The sequence below is a fragment of the Suricata suricatta genome, chromosome 12, assembly GCF_006229205.1.
Source record: "Suricata suricatta isolate VVHF042 chromosome 12, meerkat_22Aug2017_6uvM2_HiC, whole genome shotgun sequence".
NCBI lineage: Eukaryota > Metazoa > Chordata > Mammalia > Carnivora > Herpestidae > Suricata > Suricata suricatta.
This window is the reverse complement of record NC_043711.1, coordinates 77520853-77540202: the sequence shown is the minus strand read 5'-3', so window position 1 is coordinate 77540202 and position 19350 is coordinate 77520853. Positions and strand designations below refer to the sequence as shown.

At 39.5% G+C, this 19350-nt stretch overlaps 1 protein-coding gene and 1 non-coding gene across 4 annotated transcripts in view; both read right to left on the bottom strand.

The window, feature by feature from the left end:
• The window catches only part of C12H20orf194 (chromosome 12 C20orf194 homolog), a 131182-nt gene extending 111838 nt beyond the window's left edge, over positions 1-19344 (bottom strand). For all 3 annotated transcript variants that reach the window (XM_029917223.1, XM_029917225.1, XM_029917224.1), the window contains exons 1-2: positions 19196-19344; positions 161-240 (exon numbers count right to left, since the gene is read on the bottom strand). In XM_029917223.1, coding sequence (XP_029773083.1) covers positions 161-240; positions 19196-19278 — 163 coding nt within the window. In that variant the 5' untranslated portion in view covers positions 19279-19344. The remainder of the gene's footprint in view (positions 1-160; positions 241-19195) is intronic.
• Positions 8713-8855, bottom strand: LOC115275599. The gene has a single exon (XR_003901659.1). It is a non-coding gene; the product is annotated as a small nucleolar RNA SNORA48 (small nucleolar RNA).
• Positions 19345-19350: the final 6 nt, after the last annotated feature.

The following is a 19350-nucleotide window of genomic DNA, read 5'->3' as shown; positions in this document are numbered from 1 at the left end:
CCCACTGATATCTCACCTGACCTCATTAAAACAGCAACAGATTTCAAAGCAACAAGAGCTGAGAGAAGGGCACTAACTCAAGCTTATCTTACAATGATACTATTATCAATATTTTCCTTGAACAAAAGCCCAGTTGCCCCAGCTTGTTAAAAGCACTGACCTAGGATGCAGAGGATCCCATCGGGTTGAGACTTGCTGCTCTGGGTCAAGATGCTCTGAACCTGGCGGAGTCGGCTGCAGCTGCAACAAAAATAGAAACGAGCTCCTGAGTGCCAGCACATGAAGGCATGAGGAAGAGGAATGACACTAGGCATGGAAACTAGTCCTTGCCTGGTTTTTGTATCAGAACTGTGACATGAACAGGGGAAGTATTCCCTTCTCCTCTGTTTTCTGGAAGAGATTATGCAGAATTTATCTGGGGCCTAAATTTGAACTAGTGATTACAAACTGGAGAGTCCATGACTCTGTGGCTCAATAGAGGATGGAGCCAATGCTGGACAGGACTGGACTCAGCAGCTGATTTAGGGCCCTCCAATGACTTATCATTTTTGAGAATTACAAAGAATAGTTACCACAGTGATTTGCCCTAACTGTGGTCCTCATCAGTTTGCCAAAAACAAAAATAAAGAACAGTTTAACAAAAAAACTGGTTTTAGGACCTAAACGGAGCTCTGATTCATTATCACAACTACCCCCAAAGAGAATGTTAGCAAAAGGTATTTGTTCTGATTTCTGTGCAGGTCAATTTCCATGGCCTTAGGGATACCCCCTCTTCCTAAAGTATAAGGAGAGGTACTCCCAGACATTCATATCACTTCTAAGGACTCCATGCTCTCCATACCAACCTGTCCTCCTTCCTAGTAGTCCCAGAAAAAGGTGCTCAAGACTGATCCTGCTCAGGACTGATCAAGTGATCAAGGATCAGACTGATCCTTCCACTAGGTCTCTTCCTGTCACCCCCAGGTTCAGAATCTGCCTCTACTATTCATCGTCTAACATTCCTATTAATTTTTCCCTACAGTCAGCATATTCCCAGCCTTATCACATTATTATTAACTAAAATCCTCCACAAACCAACAACATTAAGTGTTCCAGCTATGACAATCAGATTTCATCCCACTCCTTGCTGAATCTGCTCCATTATACTGCCTTATACTCACCTAAGCAACAGTATTCAGCCAAACAACACTATTTCTCTTCCCTGAATGCTTTCTCCCGCCCCCTGGATTCTTTCTGATGTTGCGACTCCTCAACTCATCCATTCCATGACTTAGTGGTCATTATCACTGCCTTCTCTCAAGATGTTCACACATACCCCCTAACATCAAAACCAGAGACAGTACTCCCCAAAAAGAAAGCTACAGATCAATATCCATCATGAATATAGCTGTAAAAATCCTTAATAGATGATTAGTAAACAGAATTCAATAACATATAAAAAGAATTATACACCATAACCAAGATGGGTTTATCCCAGGGATACAAAACTGGTTCATTATTGGTAAATCAATCAATCATATTAATAGGCTAAAGAAGAAAAAAAAATCACACAACCATACAACTGATGCAGAAAAATTATTTTCCACACTTGTTCACAATAAAAGCCCTCAGAAAAGTAGGAATTAAGATTATATTTAACAGCAAAAGACTGAATGTTCTTGCCCTAAAAGAAGATAAGAAAAAATATGTCTGCTCTCATCACTCCTATTCAACATGGCACTGGAAGTGCTAGCTAATGCAATAAGAAAAAGAAATAAAAGACATACAAATTGAAAATGAGGAATTAAAACTATCCTTATTTGCAGATGACATAATGGCCTATGTAGGGGATCTCACAGAATCTAAAAAAAAAAAAAAAAAAATCCTAGAACTAATAAGTGGGTTCAACCAGGTTGCAAGGTCAACATATAAAAATCAACTCTCTTTCTGTATCAAAGCAATGAAGCCATGGAAACCAAATTTAAAAATACAATGTCACTTAAATATAAATTTAACAAAACATGTGTAGGATTTACATCCTAAAAACTACAAAACAATAATAACGTAAAGTAAAGAAGATCTAAGTAAATGGAGAGACACTGTGTCCATGGATTGGAAGACTTAAGATAGTATAGATGTCAATTCTCCCTAAATTAATGTATAGGTTTAATACGATTCCTTCAAAATCCCAGCAAGATTTTCTGTAGATGCAGACAAGATTAGTCCAAAACTTACAGAAAAGCACAAAGGAACTAGAATAGCTTAAAAAAATTTTTGAAGAAGAAAAAATAGGGAGGGAATCACTCTGATGTGAAGAGTTACTACATAGCTAAAGTAATCAAGAATGAGTGGTACTGAGAGAAAGACACAGATCAGTGGAACAGAACAGTTGCCAGAAATTGCCCTATTCAACAGAGCCAGTTAACTTTTGATAAAGGCTCAAAAGCAATTCAATGGAAGAAGGAGTCTTTTCAATAAATGGAGTTACAGCAAATGGATATCCACAGACAAAAACACGAACCTCAACTTAAATTTTGTACCTTACACAAAAATTAACTCAAGACCAATCACAGATTTGAAATTTTGAATGTGAAACTATAAAATCTTTAGAAGGTAAGGGGGCACATGGGTGGCTCAGTTGGTTAAGTGTCCAACTTTGGCTCAGGTCATGATCTCACAGGTTTGTGGGTTTAAACCCTGTATCAGGCTCTGTGCTGACTATGCGGAGCCTGGAGCCTGCTTTGGATTCTGTGTCTCCCTCTCTCTCTGCCCCTCCCCTGCTCACACTCTCTCAAAAATAAACATTAATAAGAAAAATTAAAATACTTAGAAGGTAACAAGAAAATATTCAGAACGTAAGATATGATGAAATTCTTAGACTTGATTCCAAAAGTATAATGCATGAAACGAAAAAACCAATAAATTGGACTTGGTCAAAATTGTAAACTTCTGCTTTCTGAAAGACTCTGTTGAGAGAATAAGACAAGGTACAGATTGGCTCAATATATTTGCATAGCACATATCTGACAAATAGAATAAAGAACACTAAAAACAACAGTAAAAAAATTAAAATCCATTAGAAAATGGGCAAAAGGTATGAAGAAACATTTCTTCAAAGAGGAGGATATAGAGATGGCAAATAACTACCTGAAAAAATGTTCTACATCATTATCCATTAGGGAAATGCAAATTAAAACCACAATGAGATATTCCTATATATCTATTAGAAAAGCTAAAATAACAAACAGTGATGATAGCAAAATTATCCTGGGGAGGATTCAGAGAAACTGATCATTCAGTTAAAGACACCAATTGGAAATTAAAGACACCAATAATGGAAATACATCCATGTTTATGCACTGGAAGACTCCATATAGTTAAACTGTCAATACTACAAAAAGTGATCTACAGATTCAGCATAACCCCTACCAAAATCTCAATGATGCTTTTTCTGGAAATAGGAAAATCCATCCTAAAACTCATAAGAAATCTCAAGGGACCCACAATAGTCAAAACATATTGAAATGAACCAAGCCTGAAGACACAATTCCCAATAACAAAAGTAACTACAAAGCTATGGTAATCAAAACAATGTGGTACTGGCCTCAAGATAGACACATTGACAATGGAATAGAAATAGAGAGCTCAGAGATAAACTCCTTTTGTGACTGGATCATTTCACTGACTATAATATCCTCATGGTCAAATGATTGTTCATAAGGGTACTAAGACAATGCAGTAAGGACAATTTTTTCAACAAATGGCTTTGGGAACACAGTATATCCACATGCAAAAGAATGAATCTGGATCCTTACCTTAAGCCATAAATAAAACTTAACTCAAAACAGAAAAAAAACCTAGATATAAACCTGAAACTATAAAACTTTTAGCAGAAAACATATAGGAGGGGTGCCTGGGTGGCTCAGTCAGTTAAGCCTCCGACTTCGGCTCAGGTCAGATCTCACGTTCGTGGGTTCGAGCCCCGTGTCAGGCTCTGTACTGACAGCTAGCTCCGAGCCTGGAGCCTGCTTCTGGTTCTGTGTCTCCTTCTCTCTCTGCCCCTCCCCCTCTCATGCTCTGTCTCTCTTTGTATCAAAAATAAATAAAACATTAAAAAAAATTAAAAAACAAAGAAAACATATAGGAAAAAGCTTCATGAAACTGGATTTGGCAATGATTTATTGCTATGACACCAAAAGCACAAACAACAAAACAAAAAATATGTAAATTAGATTTTATCAAAACTAAAAACTTATGTTCATCAAAGGATCAATCAACAGAGTGAAAAGGCAATGCACTGAATGGGAGGAGATATTTGCAAATCATATACCTGATAAGAGGCTAATATCTAGAATATATAATTCTGAAGGAAATTAAAGAAGACGCCAATAATGGAATTACATCCACATTCATGCACTGGAAGACTTAATATTTTTAAACTATATACATAATTCTGGATATCAGCCTCTGATATGTAAAGCACTCCTACAATTCAACCATACACAGGCCAAAAAAAAAAAATTCAAAATGGGCAAAAGACTTAACTATACATTTCTCCTAACTGTACATTTAAGACTTAAATATACAAATGGCCAATAAGCACATGAAAAGAAGCTCAACATCACTAATCATAAAGGAAATGCAACCCAAAACCACAAAGAGATACTATTCCCACACAAATTAGTATAGTTACTATTAAAAAGAAAACCACAAACAAGAATGGGAGGAAATTGGAACCTTTGGGCATTGCTGGTGGGAACGTAGAACAGTGTAGCAGCTGTGGAAAACAATATGGCAGTTCCCAAAAAATTAAAAGTGGAAGGGCAGGGGGAGGGAAAAAGTGGAAAAGAGAATTTCCTTATAATCTAGCAATTTCACTTGTGAAAATATATTAAAAAAAAACTGAAAACAAGTATTTGAAGAGATATTTGTATATCCATGTTCACAACAGTATTATTTATTATAGTCAAAAGGTAGAAGCAAATATCTATCAACAGATGAATAAACAAACTCTGCTACATACATTCAGAGGAATATTATTCAATCTTGAAAGGAACAGAATTCTGAAACTTGCTAAAAACATGGATGAACCTTGAGGAGATTACAGTAATGAAAAATGAGCCATTCATAAAAAGACAAATATCACATGATTTCATTTTTATGAGGTATACTTACATATAGTTAAATTTATAGAGACAAAGTAGAGTGGTAGTGTTAAACAGTACCTGTACTGTTTAACAGGTACAGAACTTTATAAGATGAAAAGAATTATTTAGGTGAATACACAATATGAATATACTTAATGTTGCTAAACTACATTTAAAAATAAGATGGTAAATTTTGTTACAGTTATTTTAGCACTATTAAAAACAATTTTAAGGGGTGCCTGGGTGGCTCAGTCGGTTAAGCGTCCGGCTTCAGCTCAGGTCATGATCTCACGGATCGTGGGTTCTAGCCCCGTGTCGGGCTCTGTGCTGACAACTCAAAGCCTGGAGCCTGTCTTCGGATTCTATATCTCCCTCTCTCTCTCTGTCACTCAAAAATAAAAAACATTAAAAAAAATTTTTTTAAGTTAAAAAAAGTCAATGTCATGTAAAACAAAAAGAACAGAAAGGGAGAATGCTCTAAAGTGAGTGATTACGTAATAATAATAATAATATAATGTAAAAACCTTAATTTCATTTAAAAAAAACAGAAAAATACACATGAGACATCTGGGAAAATTTGAATATGGACTGCGAATTTGATGGTAGTATGGAATTACTGTTAATTTTCTTAGATGAGATGTTACTGTGGTTATACCTAAAATGCCTTTTTTTTTAAAGCAGATACATGAGGAAGTACTTAGAAGTGTCATGATGTCTATGACTCACTTGAAAAGGGTTTAACAGAAAACAAGAATGAGGAAAAGAAAAATAAAGATAACATACACGGCAAAATGTTAAAAATTGACTCTAAGTGGTAGGTAAATCAAGTATTCACTATATTACTCCTTCGCCTTTTCTGTATTATTTGAACATTTTCTTAATAAAAATCTAGCGCTGGAGGTTAGGGGAGATCACATGGAGTAACTGCAGGGTTTTTAGAAGCAGAAGAGAAATTGGAAGATAATCAAGATGAAAGTAAGAAACATTCTTTCCTTGGGTAATTATCTGCCTCTCCCCACTTTTTCATATATAATACAAGACCAATCTTGCAAACATTCTCTGCACTAGAAATATTTCATCAAGTTGGTCCTTTAGCTCATTTCCTAACCCAAATGAACAGCAGACAGACTGCCAAGGTTACCAAGAGCTCTTTGGTTTTCAAACTAACTACCAGCCAGTGACAAAAAGCATGAATAGGTCATGTGACCAGGAAACAAACAGCTTTCCTAACTAATGAAGTGGAAAGCCATGACAATACTGAGAACAGGAGCAAAAAGTGCTTCTTTTCCACAAGTAGGTTGGCCAAATAAAGTAGAAGCATATAAAATGTAGAAAGATCTTCCTTTTCCCAGAGTAAAACATTATCTTAACTAGTATCTCTTTTCTTGTCAAATGAATAAACCTAAATTCAGTTCTTTCCTTTATACATTTTCCTGCTCCACAAATTTAATTTTTTTTTATAAAACTTTTTTTTAATGTTTTATTTATTTTGATACAAAGAGAGATAGAGCATGGGGGGGTGGGGCAGAGAGAGAGAAGGAAACACAGAACCGGAAGCAGGCTCCAGGCTCTGAGCTAGCTGTCAGCACAGAGCCTGATGCGGGGCTCGAACCCACGAACGTGAGATCTGACCTGAGCCAAAGTTGGAGGCTTAACCAACTGAGCCACCCAGGCGCCCCCCCAAATTTAATTCTTAATTTTTTTAATGCTTATTTATTATCGACAGAGTATGAGCATGGGAGGGGCAGAAGAGGGGGAAACACAGAATCTGAAGGAGGCTCCAGGCTCTGAGCTGTCAGCATAGAGCCCGACGTGGGGCTTGAACTCACAAACCACAAGATCATGACCTGAGCTGAAGTCAGACGCTCAACTGACTGAGCCACCCAGCACCCCCCAAATTTAATTTTTAACCAGAACATAGCCTATTTCTTGTCGCTGAACCATTAAACTTTTCACTTACTGCGACACTTACCTATTAAAAAACCCCAGTAAGTATGAAGAAAATCACAATCACCCATATCCCCAGCAACCAGTTAGTCTCTATTAACATTTTGACATACTTGCTTTTATCTACCTTAGTGCCACATGTAAAATACATATTATCCTTTTTTGATGAAAAAATGGATTACATTATGTAACTAAAATTATCATTGCTCCTCACCCCCAGAATTCACCACTGAGCTACTAGCTGTATATCCACCAGTCTTTTTTTTTTTCACTAAAGAAACTGTTTTTTTTTTTTTAAGGTTTCTTCATTTTTCAGAGAGAGACAAAGACAAAGCCTGAGGCAGGGAGGGGCAGAGAGAGGAGACACAGAATTTGAAGCAGGCTCTGGTCTCTGAGCCCTCAGCACAGAGCCCGACACGGGGCTTGAACTCACAGACCATGAGGTCATGGCCAGAGCTGAAGTTGGATGCTTAACCGACTGAGCCACCCAGGCACGCCAAAAGAAACTTTAAACATATATCAAGTCCAACAAGAACACTGCCCCCTAGCTCCTAGTTTACCTGAGCACAGCTGGCACATTCTGGACCTGTGGTCACCACGAGTTTACAAAGTTTCTCTTTTAGAACACCTGTAATCTCAGCAGACCCACTAATGTGGTTTCTGTCAAATATGCTGCTTGCATACCATACTTTATGTCTAACTTGCCTTGGATTCAGACTCAAAACCTAGACATGATAGATGATAAAGTGAAGAAGTCAACACCCAAACAGAAGCAGTTTACCCAAAATCACAAGGCTAAGTAAAGATTAGCAGCTCTAGAACGTGAGTCACCATCAGATACCCTAAGTCTGAACTTTTTCTTTCTGCTACACCTCAGTGATTTCCTGACAATAAAGTTTGCCACAAAAAACAGCATTTCTGAATTCTAAACAGTCATCTCTTTTTCCCATCTTCAGTTATATATAATAGTTCATTAATTGGTCACTGCTTTTACAAGTTACTATATACACAGCCAGATATATTTTCCTGGTTATATTTCATTATCCTGGTTCCCTGGAAGTGATGGGGTAAAAAACCTGAAAATTTAATTTTTGCCCATTTTTTTCTCTATAAGTTAACTTTTTTATTTTCAAAATTAAATAATTAATGAATATTCTGTCCTTATATTCCATATGCTTTGTGTTTTGATTGCTTTACAAAGTGAAACCTCATACCAATCTTATTCACCTTATTATAGAAAATTGCTGTGAACAGTTTGGCGCGAGTCTCTCATGACATATACTTGGGGGCGAGGCTTTTTTGGGGGGTGGATTGTTTTTACATGAACTCAAAATCATAAGATACATAACTGCTCTGCAACATGCTTTTTCCACTTAACTGTATACCTTAAGATCTTTCCAAGTTAGTACACAGAACTCAACTGAATTTTTAAAAGTACTGTACTATATATATATATAGTTTTTAGCCACTATGATTGAACATTCAGGACATTTTATTATTTTTGCAATAGCAAACAATGCTTCAAAGAGTAACTATGCCCATCTTTGGCACAAGTACAAAAGTTTCTGCAAGACAGCGTCCTAAAAAGTAGTACTAACAAGTTGAGGTATCTGCATTAAAAAAAAAATTTTTTTTTCCTTCATGTGCCCTAGGCATGAAACAGCTCTGGCCACGAACCCAGGCACCAAGCTAGGATGAACAAAGGACTGCATCTGCTCTGCCCCAGGCTGATATAAGAGCGCCACCACCGCCGAGGTGTCTCTTTGCCCATTGCCAGGGGGTTTAGCATTTAAAATTTTGATAGATCTTGCCAAGTTGTTTTCTTAAAACAGTCACCTACAACATACCAGAATACCGGTTTTCCCACAACTTTCTAAGCCATGTGTTAATATACTTTTCAATTAATGTTAATGGTGAGAATTCTTTTTCATAATTTACATTTTTCTCTAATCACTAGAGAAACTGTCAAATATTTACTGCTCATCTATATTTTTCTATGCATGCCTATTTTTAAGGCTTATTTTTGAGACAGAGAGAGTGCACGTGTGTGGGGGAGGGGCAGGGAGAGAAAACAGAGGGTCCCAAGCAGGCTCTGTGCTGACAGCAGAGAGCTCCATGTGGGGCTCAAACTCAAGAACCTTGAGATCATGACCAGGGCCTAAATCAGACGCTTAAACAACCAGCTAAGCCACCCAGTCACCCCTGTGAATGCCTATTCTTGTTCATTACCTATTTTCTATTTAGTCATGGGCGGGGGGGTGGGGGGGGGTGGAGAGATGTCTGCACAATTTATATATTCCATCATATTTTAAAAGTTGTGTTTTGGTCATATGTTGCAAATATTTCTCTAAACTTCTAGACTTTGTTTATGGTATCTTTTTCACACAGGAGTTGTCGAGTTTTATAGAGCTAAATCTGCCTAATTCTACTTTTAGGTTTAGGAGTTTTATGTCTTCCTTTTGTGTCTTCCCCACTCAGTATTATATTTAAAATAATAAAATGCCAATTATTTCATTTTATTTGTGTATTTTAAACATTTAGCTCTTTACTCCTATGGAATTTGCTTTTTTACTTTTGTAAGGCAGGAATATAACTGTATTTTTCTTCCAAAATATAAACAATTGTCCCAAGACTACATACTGATCCTTTTAATCCTCTGATGTAAAATGCCACATTTAGCACATGACAAATTATTATATAAAACTGGATCCATTATTTTCAATCCTTACTTGATCTATTTATTTATTCTCACAGAAACACTATACAATAAACAGAGTTTTATGTTATTACTTGAACTCTGTAATAGATGATTTTTATATCTGAGTGCAAGTCCTTCTTCTATCATTTCAAAGATCCTATGGCTTTTACTGAACATTTTCTTTTTTTTTAATTTTTAAAAATGTTTTATTTATTTTGAGAGAGAAGAGAGAGAGAGACAATGTGAGCAGGGAAGGGTCAGAGAGAGAGAGAGGAAGACACAGAATCCGAAGACAGGCTCCAGGCTCTGAGCTAGCTGTCAGCACAGAGCCTGACACGGGGCTCAAATCCATGAACTGCAAGATCATGACCTGAGCCGAAGCCGGACGCTCAACCTTATCGGCATCAATTTGGACATCAGGTACTGATTAAAAGAAGCTACTGTAGAACTACTAGGGTTTAAGAAACTTGGCTCTGAGTAAAAGTGGCAATTATTTACTCCCCTTGCAAAACTAGAGACTTCAGGGCGCCTGGCTGGCTCAATCAATGGAACATGTGACTCTTGATCTAGGGGTCGTGCATTTGAGCCCCATGTTGGGTGTAGACATTACTAAAAAACAAAAAAACAAAACACCAAAAAAAAACTTATGGGTGCCTGGTGTCAGTTAAACGTCCAATTTCAGCTCTGCTCATGATCTCACATTTTGTGGGTTCAAGTCCCACGTCATGTTCCATGCTGACAGCTCCAAGTGTGGAGCCTGCTTCAGATTCTGTGTTTCCCTCTCTCTGGCCCTTCCCTGTACTTGCTCGTGCTCTCACTCTCTCTCAAAAAAAAAAAAAAATCATAAACAAACTTAAAAGAACAGACAAAATAAAACAATAACAAAAAACTAGAGACTTGGAAGAAAGGCAAAAAGACAGGATGTGTAGTAAGGCAAGAAATGTCATTTCCCACTGACACCTTTGCTGGAGCAACAACTTACAATGGAAAAAGCAAAGCCAACATTACTACCTTCGTAGTCAAAACATGGTTAACTACTGACCATCAGTGATGCAAACTGAAAGGACACACACATACACACACAAGACATGAATGAGAAATTCACTGACATCATCAGCTACTTAATGACTTTCATTTTCTCCCAGCACTTTGATGTAGCTCACCAAAGCCGTTAGTAATCCTAAGTAATGTAACTTTGACTCAATGATGCTACCTCCCTGTGGGAAAGACAATCATTTACCTCATCCATACCCATTCTCCCCTTCTTTTTCATTCACAGTACCCCAATTTTATTTGGGGCAAGCAATGGCCCAGTTCCTCTGCTTCTAGAGCTGACCAATGAGACATGCAGAAGCTATCATGTGGAAGCTTCTGGGGAAACTCTCTGAAAAGAAACCACCAACTTAACTAGGGGAGCTGTCCCTTCTTATTTCCCTTGCCTGACAGACACGATAGCTGGAATCCTTCCAGCCTTTTGTGACCATGAAGTCATGGAATCCACTTGCTAGAATACCAAAATACACAGAAGAGGCCTGGTTCCCTCTCTGATGACTTTATACCAGGACTAGCCTACTCTCCTTAGACAGACATCTTTTGTAAGAAAAAATAAACCCCAAAGTTAAGTCATTATTGTTAAGCATCATTTACCAGCTAGCAAATGTAGTTCCTAACCGACAGACCACATTATCTGAAATGGTTAAAACTGGTGCCCAACTGCAATTCATGTCTACACATATTTCATGAACCAGGGTATATAAAAGACTCCACAAACTAAATTCAAGAACTTGAGAAAATGCTACCTACCACACATGGAAAATGTTATCTGAAGTCTGTTCATGATACTCTAGTGTAACAACATCTTATTTTCCATTTTCTTCCTTTCCTCTGGCTTTCTCTGAACATTTCTTCACACAATCTGCTCTTTGTAAAGTCAGTTTCACAAGTCTTCATTCAGAAACCATCCACAATTACTTTCCCTCACTACTTTAACTATTAAATGAATGCCAAATCTAAATGCAATGTGGGATCCTTGACTGGATCTTGGAGTACAAAAAAGACATTAGTGGGAAAACTGAGGAAACTCAAATAAATAGTCTGGAGTGCTAAAAGCCAAGTTTAAACAAAAGTTACTTAATAAACTAAAACACTATACCAGGATTTTGATAAATGCACATGGTTATATGTAAGATGTTAACATCGGAATAAGCTATATTGGAACACTCTACCATACCAGCAACCCATCCATAAATCTAAAATCATTTCAAAATAAGAAGCTGAAAATAAAAAGCATACCAAATGAGCTGACTTCTTCAAATCAGGGCTCAAAATCACAGATAGAAATTTTTTATTTATTTAAAAAAATTTTTTTAAATGTTTACTTATTTGAGAGAGAGAGAGAGAGACAAACAGAGCATGAACAGGGGAGGGGCAGAGAGAGAGGGAGACACAATTAGAAGCAAACAGGCTCTGAACTGTCAGCACAGAACCCAGTGCAGGCCTCAAACTCATGAACTGTGAGATTATGACCTAAGCCGAAGTTGGACACTTAACCAATTGAGCCATCCAGGTGCCCCAATATTTATTTATTTGAGAGAGAGAGAGAGTGAGAGCGAGAGCGAGAGCGAGAGAGAGAGAGAGCGAGCGAGAGCGAGCATGAGCAGGAGAGGGGCAGAGAGAGAGAGAGAGAGAGAGAATCCCAAACAGGCTCCACATTCCTAGCACAGAGCCCAACTTGGGGCTAGATCCCATGAACTGTGAAAACATGATCTGAGCCAAAATCAAGAGTCGGACACTTAACCAACTGAGACACCCACAGATAAATTTTTTTTAATGTGAATCATGAGTAATTTATTAATGAATGCTGGGCAATGAGATCTGCACTCATACACCGGTCCTGCTGTTTTACAATCTTTCTGGAAAGCCACTGGCAATATGCATCATAACCCTTAAATGTTGGGTTTTAACTCGAGTCAATTTATCCATACAGATTCAATACATGTTTCAAAAGCATATACATATAAAAAGACTACAAGAAAAAAAATATAAAAGATGATTATTTCATCTCTGGATAATGGGACTCAATTCTTTTTCTTCTGTTTTGAAAATGTTAACATAGCAGTTAAAATTTCTAGATTACAAAGAAATGAAATCCAAGTCACACACATTACTGGGAATGGATTGTGGATGAGTTTCTTAAATGTTTCCTCACATGTAAAATATATAGGGTATACAACAGTCAAGCCCCTTGCATCACAGGAGTCCTAGATTTGGTAATACAGGTAAAGAGTATTACATAGTACAATACAGTATGATATATTGAAAAAGGGATTCTGAACAAAACAAACATCTTCAACTGGTGGCCTGTAATGTCAATTATATCCCAGACATAGGTTGTTAAAATACAACTTCATGTAGCAGTTCTGATGAATAACTTTTACTTTATCTAAATGTCTATTTTTAGGAGCACCCGGGTGGCTCAGTCGGTTAAGCAACCAACTTCGGCTCAGGAAAATTTTTAAACCCACTTGCAAACTCTGCTTTTTCTTTTCTTTTTCTTTAAACTTTCAGGGCAACAACAACAATAATTTAAGCTGTGTAACTTTGGAGGGCATCTTCATCTCATTCACTCTCTTCTCTAAAACTTAGATCATAGACAAGCCTAAGAGCTAGGAAACATTATCAAGATACTGTGCACTATAAATGCCACAATATTCACTAAATAAGAGTCCTCAGTACACAGTCATCCTAGACACAAGTAAAAAAGGCAGATACTCAGGCTTCTACCTCTGGGCCAGAAATGAGACCATAAAAGCCTAACTAACAAGCAAACCCTCTTTGCTTTGATGTGGTGCTTCTATATGCACCACACCAAGCCTCCCTGGCCAGCATCTAAGCAGGTATAGGAGGTAAAGTTTTGCATTTTCAGGTATACAAAGTCATAGCTTTGCTTTGCATCCTGAGTTTCCTTAAGGCAGGATTACGTGTACAATAGCAATTATTACTTCTGTAGATCTGTAAACTTGCAGAGTACCATGTGTACTGGCCACTGGTCAATTATACACCTGAAGAGATAACTTGGTTCTGCAAGGCTTTACTAAAGTGCACTCTACAGAAGATCACTATGGTGAACCACTTCTCACCATCTAGCTCACATGTGATTCTTCATTCTCTGAACACTCCTGAAATTTAACATAGCCCACAGCTTCAACTGTAATTATTCTCTACTCATTCAATAAATAATTAGTGCAAGCAATATTTCATAACAGCTTACAATAGCAATTCATATTTAGTGAATGCTATCCATATGCCAAACATTGATCTAAGTACTAGGGTAAGCAATGTGGGAAATGGTAATAAAAAATGGTCCCAGCCCTTTGGTAATCTCCAGAGGGAACAAAGAAAGCCCTTCCTTATGACTCCCTTATAGATGATCCCCAGCACAGGAACCCCTTAATCAGACTGCTTTGCTAGAGCAAATCTTCTAGTGTTTTTTTTTTTTCCCAGAGAGAGAGAGAGAGAGAGAGAGAGAGAGAAGGGTGGAGAGGGGCAGAATGAGAGAGGGGCAGAATTCCCAGCGGGCTCCATGCTCTGCACAGAGCTCAACATGGGGCTCAATCCCACGACCCTGGGATCATGACCTGAGCTGAAATGACTTGGATATTCAACCCACTGAGCCAACCAGGCGCCGCTGTGCCAGTGCTTCTTAATAAAGGGTGCGTGGAAGGTCAAACCTGGAGAATTTGCATGTGTGAAATGTTTTCATCCTTACATCTGCCTAAGAATATGCCTGGATACAGAATTCTGGGTAGGAATCCATTTTCCTTCAGAAGGCACTGCTTCTCCATTAGCTTCTAGTTTCCAATCTTGCTACAATTCTATTATTCCTGACCCTATCCACGTGATTTGTAGACATTCTTTTATCTTTATAGTGCTCAAAAATTTCATGATGAATTAAATTAGTTGTGCTGGCCTAGTGGAGAGTCCTTTTAATCTGGAAATTCATGTCCTCTGGTTTTGAGACAATTAGTTTAACTTTTTGCTTTATTTTATTTTGGCTGATTTTTTCATGTCATCCAACAATAACCACCCATTATCCCTTCTTCCACTATCCCTTCTTGTTATAAACACCTACAAATCTCTAGGTCATTCAGTTGTGCACATTCCCTAAAGATTTTTAGCTTCTCGATCACCAACCCACCAGCATTGGGGTCCATACACTCACCACAGATGAACTGCCCATGTACCTATCTAGTCTGAGGCCAACAAATCCATTTATGTCCTAGATCCCATTCCGTTTCAACTGCTCAAGGACTTCACCCCTCCAATTTTCCCTTCTCTCTTTAATTTGCCTCTCTGTATGCCATCATTCACAATCAACTTCAAACATTTTCAGGTGGATTATAATGTCTGCCCACCTAAAACCAAAAAGAACTCTAACACTTCCACTCTTCCAACCACAGCCTTATAACTCTGCTCTTTTAGCCACACCCTATTATTATGGTTATCTATACTCACTGTCTTCAGTTCTTCTCCCATTGTCTCTTAAACCCACTGCACCAAACCTGCTCTTTAAAAAAAAATTTTTTTTTTACTGCTTTTATTTATTTTAGAGAGAGACGGAGACACAGATTCTAAAGACAGGCTCCGGGCTCTGAGCTGTCAGCACAGAGCCTGAAGCAGGACTCGAACCCATGAACCATGAGATCATGACCTGAGCCAAAGTCGGACGCTTAACCGACTGAGCCACCCAAAGCACCCCATCACCAAACCTGCTCTTGTCAAGGTCACTAATGACCTCCATGTTAACAAATCTAATAGTCTAATCTTTTTTTTTTTTTTACATCTATTTATTATTGAGAGACAGAGAGAGACAGAGCATGAGAGGGGGAGGGGCAGAGAGAGAAGGAGACACAGAATCCAAAGCAGGCTCCAGGCTCTGAGCAAGCTGTCAGCACAGAGCCTGATGCAGGGCCCGAACCCGCAAACTGCGAGATCATGACCTGAGCTAAAGTCGGTTGCTCAACCGAAGAGCCATCCAGGTGCCCCTCTAATAGTCTATTCTTAATCCTCATCAGCCCATCAATGGTATCTGTCATTTGGCTTTCCATGAGTGTCCAGTAATTTTTTCCTATCTCAAAAGTAGAAAGCCACTGTCCATTAGAATTTGGAAACCATTTCTACACTGTCTTTCCTATATGGGATATCCCAGGACTTGGACATTGGTCTTCTTCTCTATCTACCTTTACTCCCTGGATCTCTATTTTATCTCATAGATAAAATAAAAATGTGGGAGTCATCAGCATGGTACTTCCAGTCCCAGTCTTTCTCCTGAACTCCAGATCCAATATTTCCATCTGGGTATCTATTAGGTAACTCAAAATGAATAAGGCCAAAACTGAACTCTATTTTCTCCACAAACCTGCTCTAATTCCAGTGTTTCCAGTATCAGTAAATGGCAACTTCATCCTTCCAGCAGTTGAGCTCAAAACCAACTATGTCTTCTTATATTATTGTTCCTTCATCCATTTTCTTCCTTTGTACTTATTTCTCAACACTCTTTATTATGATTTTTGCTGTTTCTGTCTCTTTCCACTTACAAAGGAGCTCTTTGAGGGCAGGGGCCTGCCTTGTTTGTCTGAAGCCACAGCACCTAGCATAGGTGTTATGTGTATAAAGAGCAGTAAAATTTAAACTAATAAACAAGTCCTGAGCAGGATTAGGTTCCTCTGCAGAAAAAGAGTTTTGAAGGAGGAAAGCATATTTCAACTATTTCCACTGGTTCCTTAGTACAAGTCAAGATAGTTACTCAGTAATAACTCAGTGGCTTGAAACAACGAAGGTTTACTACTTTCTCTGCATGTTAAACATAGGTCACCTGGAGGTTTGCTCTGGCTGCCAGATTAATGGGCAAGCCACCACCTGAAGCACCAACAGTCATCATAATAGAGGGAATGATAGTGGCAAATTACACACCAGAAGCTTTTACCATTCCTGAGCACATTTCACTGATTAAAAGCAACTCATAAGGCCATGCCCAACTTCAAGGGGGCAAGCAAGTATAATTGCAGCACATGCCCAGGAGGTGGAAGCCAAAAATAGTTGATGGGCAACACTGATGACTACCACATCCTGATAAAGAAGCTTCTAGTTCTAAGCATCATTTTAACTCCTGATCTCTATTCTCCATCTGTGAAAATGAACTCCATTGCTAGAAGAGAACCACACACTTGCAAAGTACTATCTATGGGTCTTTAGGAATGTAACTTCACCAGTTAGGCCTGCCTCTTTCATCAGTCAGGAGTCAGAGTGCAGCAAAGCAGTCAAATATGAGTGACGGGAAAGTGCTGAGCCCGTAGCTGCCATTCAATGTCAAAAGTCAGAGAAAGGCTTAAGTGGGTAAGAAAAGCATGTTAAGTTCTGTGGAGGTAAGTTAAAGGAGGGGAGCCTTGACTAAATTTCTTTTACCAAAGATATATAGAACAGCCAGACCTTGGGGTTCCTTTATCTGAGGACCAACAAATTTCAAACCACTTAAGACTCATAGTTTATGATTAACAAAGTTAGCCAACATCAATCTAACATAAAAACACTATTTTTTTTTAAGTGCTGCGCAGTCATGTTCCTAGAAACAAAGGCAGCAGAGATGGATTTTACGGAGAAGCTTTTTTCTGCTGAAAGTTTCAAAGACTCAAGATTCCTAAGCTGAAGATGATCTAGGATGAACCCCAAGTCTACAGAGAGCTTAGATTTAACAGATGGCTGTTTGAAACTCTAAAGTATCTTGTACAGCAGTGCATAGCTAGGTTAGCAGGTAGAGCATGCAACTCTTAATCTCAGGGTCGTGAGTTCAAGCCCACTGCTGGGAATGGAGCCTACTTAGAAAAGTATCCTCTGCAGTTTCTATTCTGTACAAAATTCAAATATTTTCTAACAGTGGAAGTGGCTGCCAGAAATGTTAGGACAGATTGGAGATGATTACCATAAGCAGCTAAACACTTGGAACACAAGGAATTCCACTGAAGGGCAGAGCAGGAGTTCAAACAATGTCACCTGCCAAATTTGAAGCAAATTAGGACTCCCAAATGCAAATGGGTATCTAGCCCTACCTCCTCCATTCTTTATTCGTTCAACAAATGTGCATTAGTTGCTGGAGTGGGGGAAGGAATGCCAGGAAGTAAGAGAGGTACAGGATTCTAAGACTTAGTTCTTGCTCTCAGTGAATTTGTTCTTGTTAAAACAAAACAAAAACAAACAAAAAACAGATTGGCAAGCAAAAAGTTAAAAATACAATGCCTTAAGTACTGTAACAAGGATACAAGAAAATCCATTTTAACATGTAAGTTAACAACTTCCTTTCAAAGGAACATATTTTCTTTGCTAAACTGCTAAAATACAGAAAATGGCAAACAAAAAAACCGCTCTTCTGATTTATGGACAGTTTAGTAGTCCCAAAGCCCATGTCTCTCTCTCTCTCTCTCCTTTCTTCCCTCTCGACGATCTCTGCCGCAAAGGCTCCTTCATTCCAATCTCCATACTCTGCTGGCGGCCCCATAACGGCTCCGTCGCAAACAATGCCCAGACTATCAAGGTCAGCCCCAAAGGCACTGGGAGCAGAAATCGGAAATGGGTCTTCCAGTAACGAAAGGGGGCGGGACCCTCCCCAATAATCCCATACCGAGGCACCCAGAGGCCGGGTCTCTAACCTCAGTGGCTTGGGGTCCGCCAATTCCTCAGGGGTTGAAGTCCGCTTATTTCGGGGGTTCTGGGCCTCTTTCTCCTATTTATCCGGTTAGTTTTCTCTCCTGCGAGCCTAATGACCTCCACCTCCCCCCAACCTGAGCTCCCTATTGCGGAATGAGGGAGCGTCGCGATGCAGACTGGGGCATGGGGAGGTGGGGGGACGCGCAAAAGGGAAGATGCTGTCAGCGTGTGTGTATACAGGGGCCGGGAGGGGGGGCACTCTTTAGGGACGCTGCTGTCAAGGGGAAAGGCTCTAGAGGAGACCCATTGTAGGGGAGATTATACGGAAGCCGTTTCTGGGGGAACCTACTTGGGGGTTCTACCCAGGGGAGCTACTGCAGGCGGGGGGCGGTCTCCATACGTAAGCTTTTCTGAGGGAAATATTCCACGGGAAAGGCAAATGAGTTACGCATAGAGAACCCACTGCGGAGATTCTCCACAGGGAAATCTTTTCTGGGAGAAACTACGGGGATGTCATAGTAGGGGGGTCTCTACAGAGGAGCCATTGTGGGAGCCGCTACACAGGGCGCCGTTCCTAGGGAAACGTTCCCCTGGCAGCCGTTTAGGGAAAACCATCTGCAAGGAAGCCATGTCGGACCACGCCCTGCGGCTGAAGGCGTCGCCGGACCCCAACAGCCCGCAACCCCCAGCCCGGCCTCCCTTCTGCGGCCTCGGCCCAGCATACCTGACGGAGGGCGACCCGCGGCCAGGGCCGCCAGGGAACCGCCCGCGGGACAGCCCCAGCCGGTGCGGGAGATACACGTCCATGGCGGCGGCGAAGGACGAGGCGGCTGCGAGGGTCGCTCAGGCCCGCCGGGCAGCTCCAGGCCGGCTGCGGCC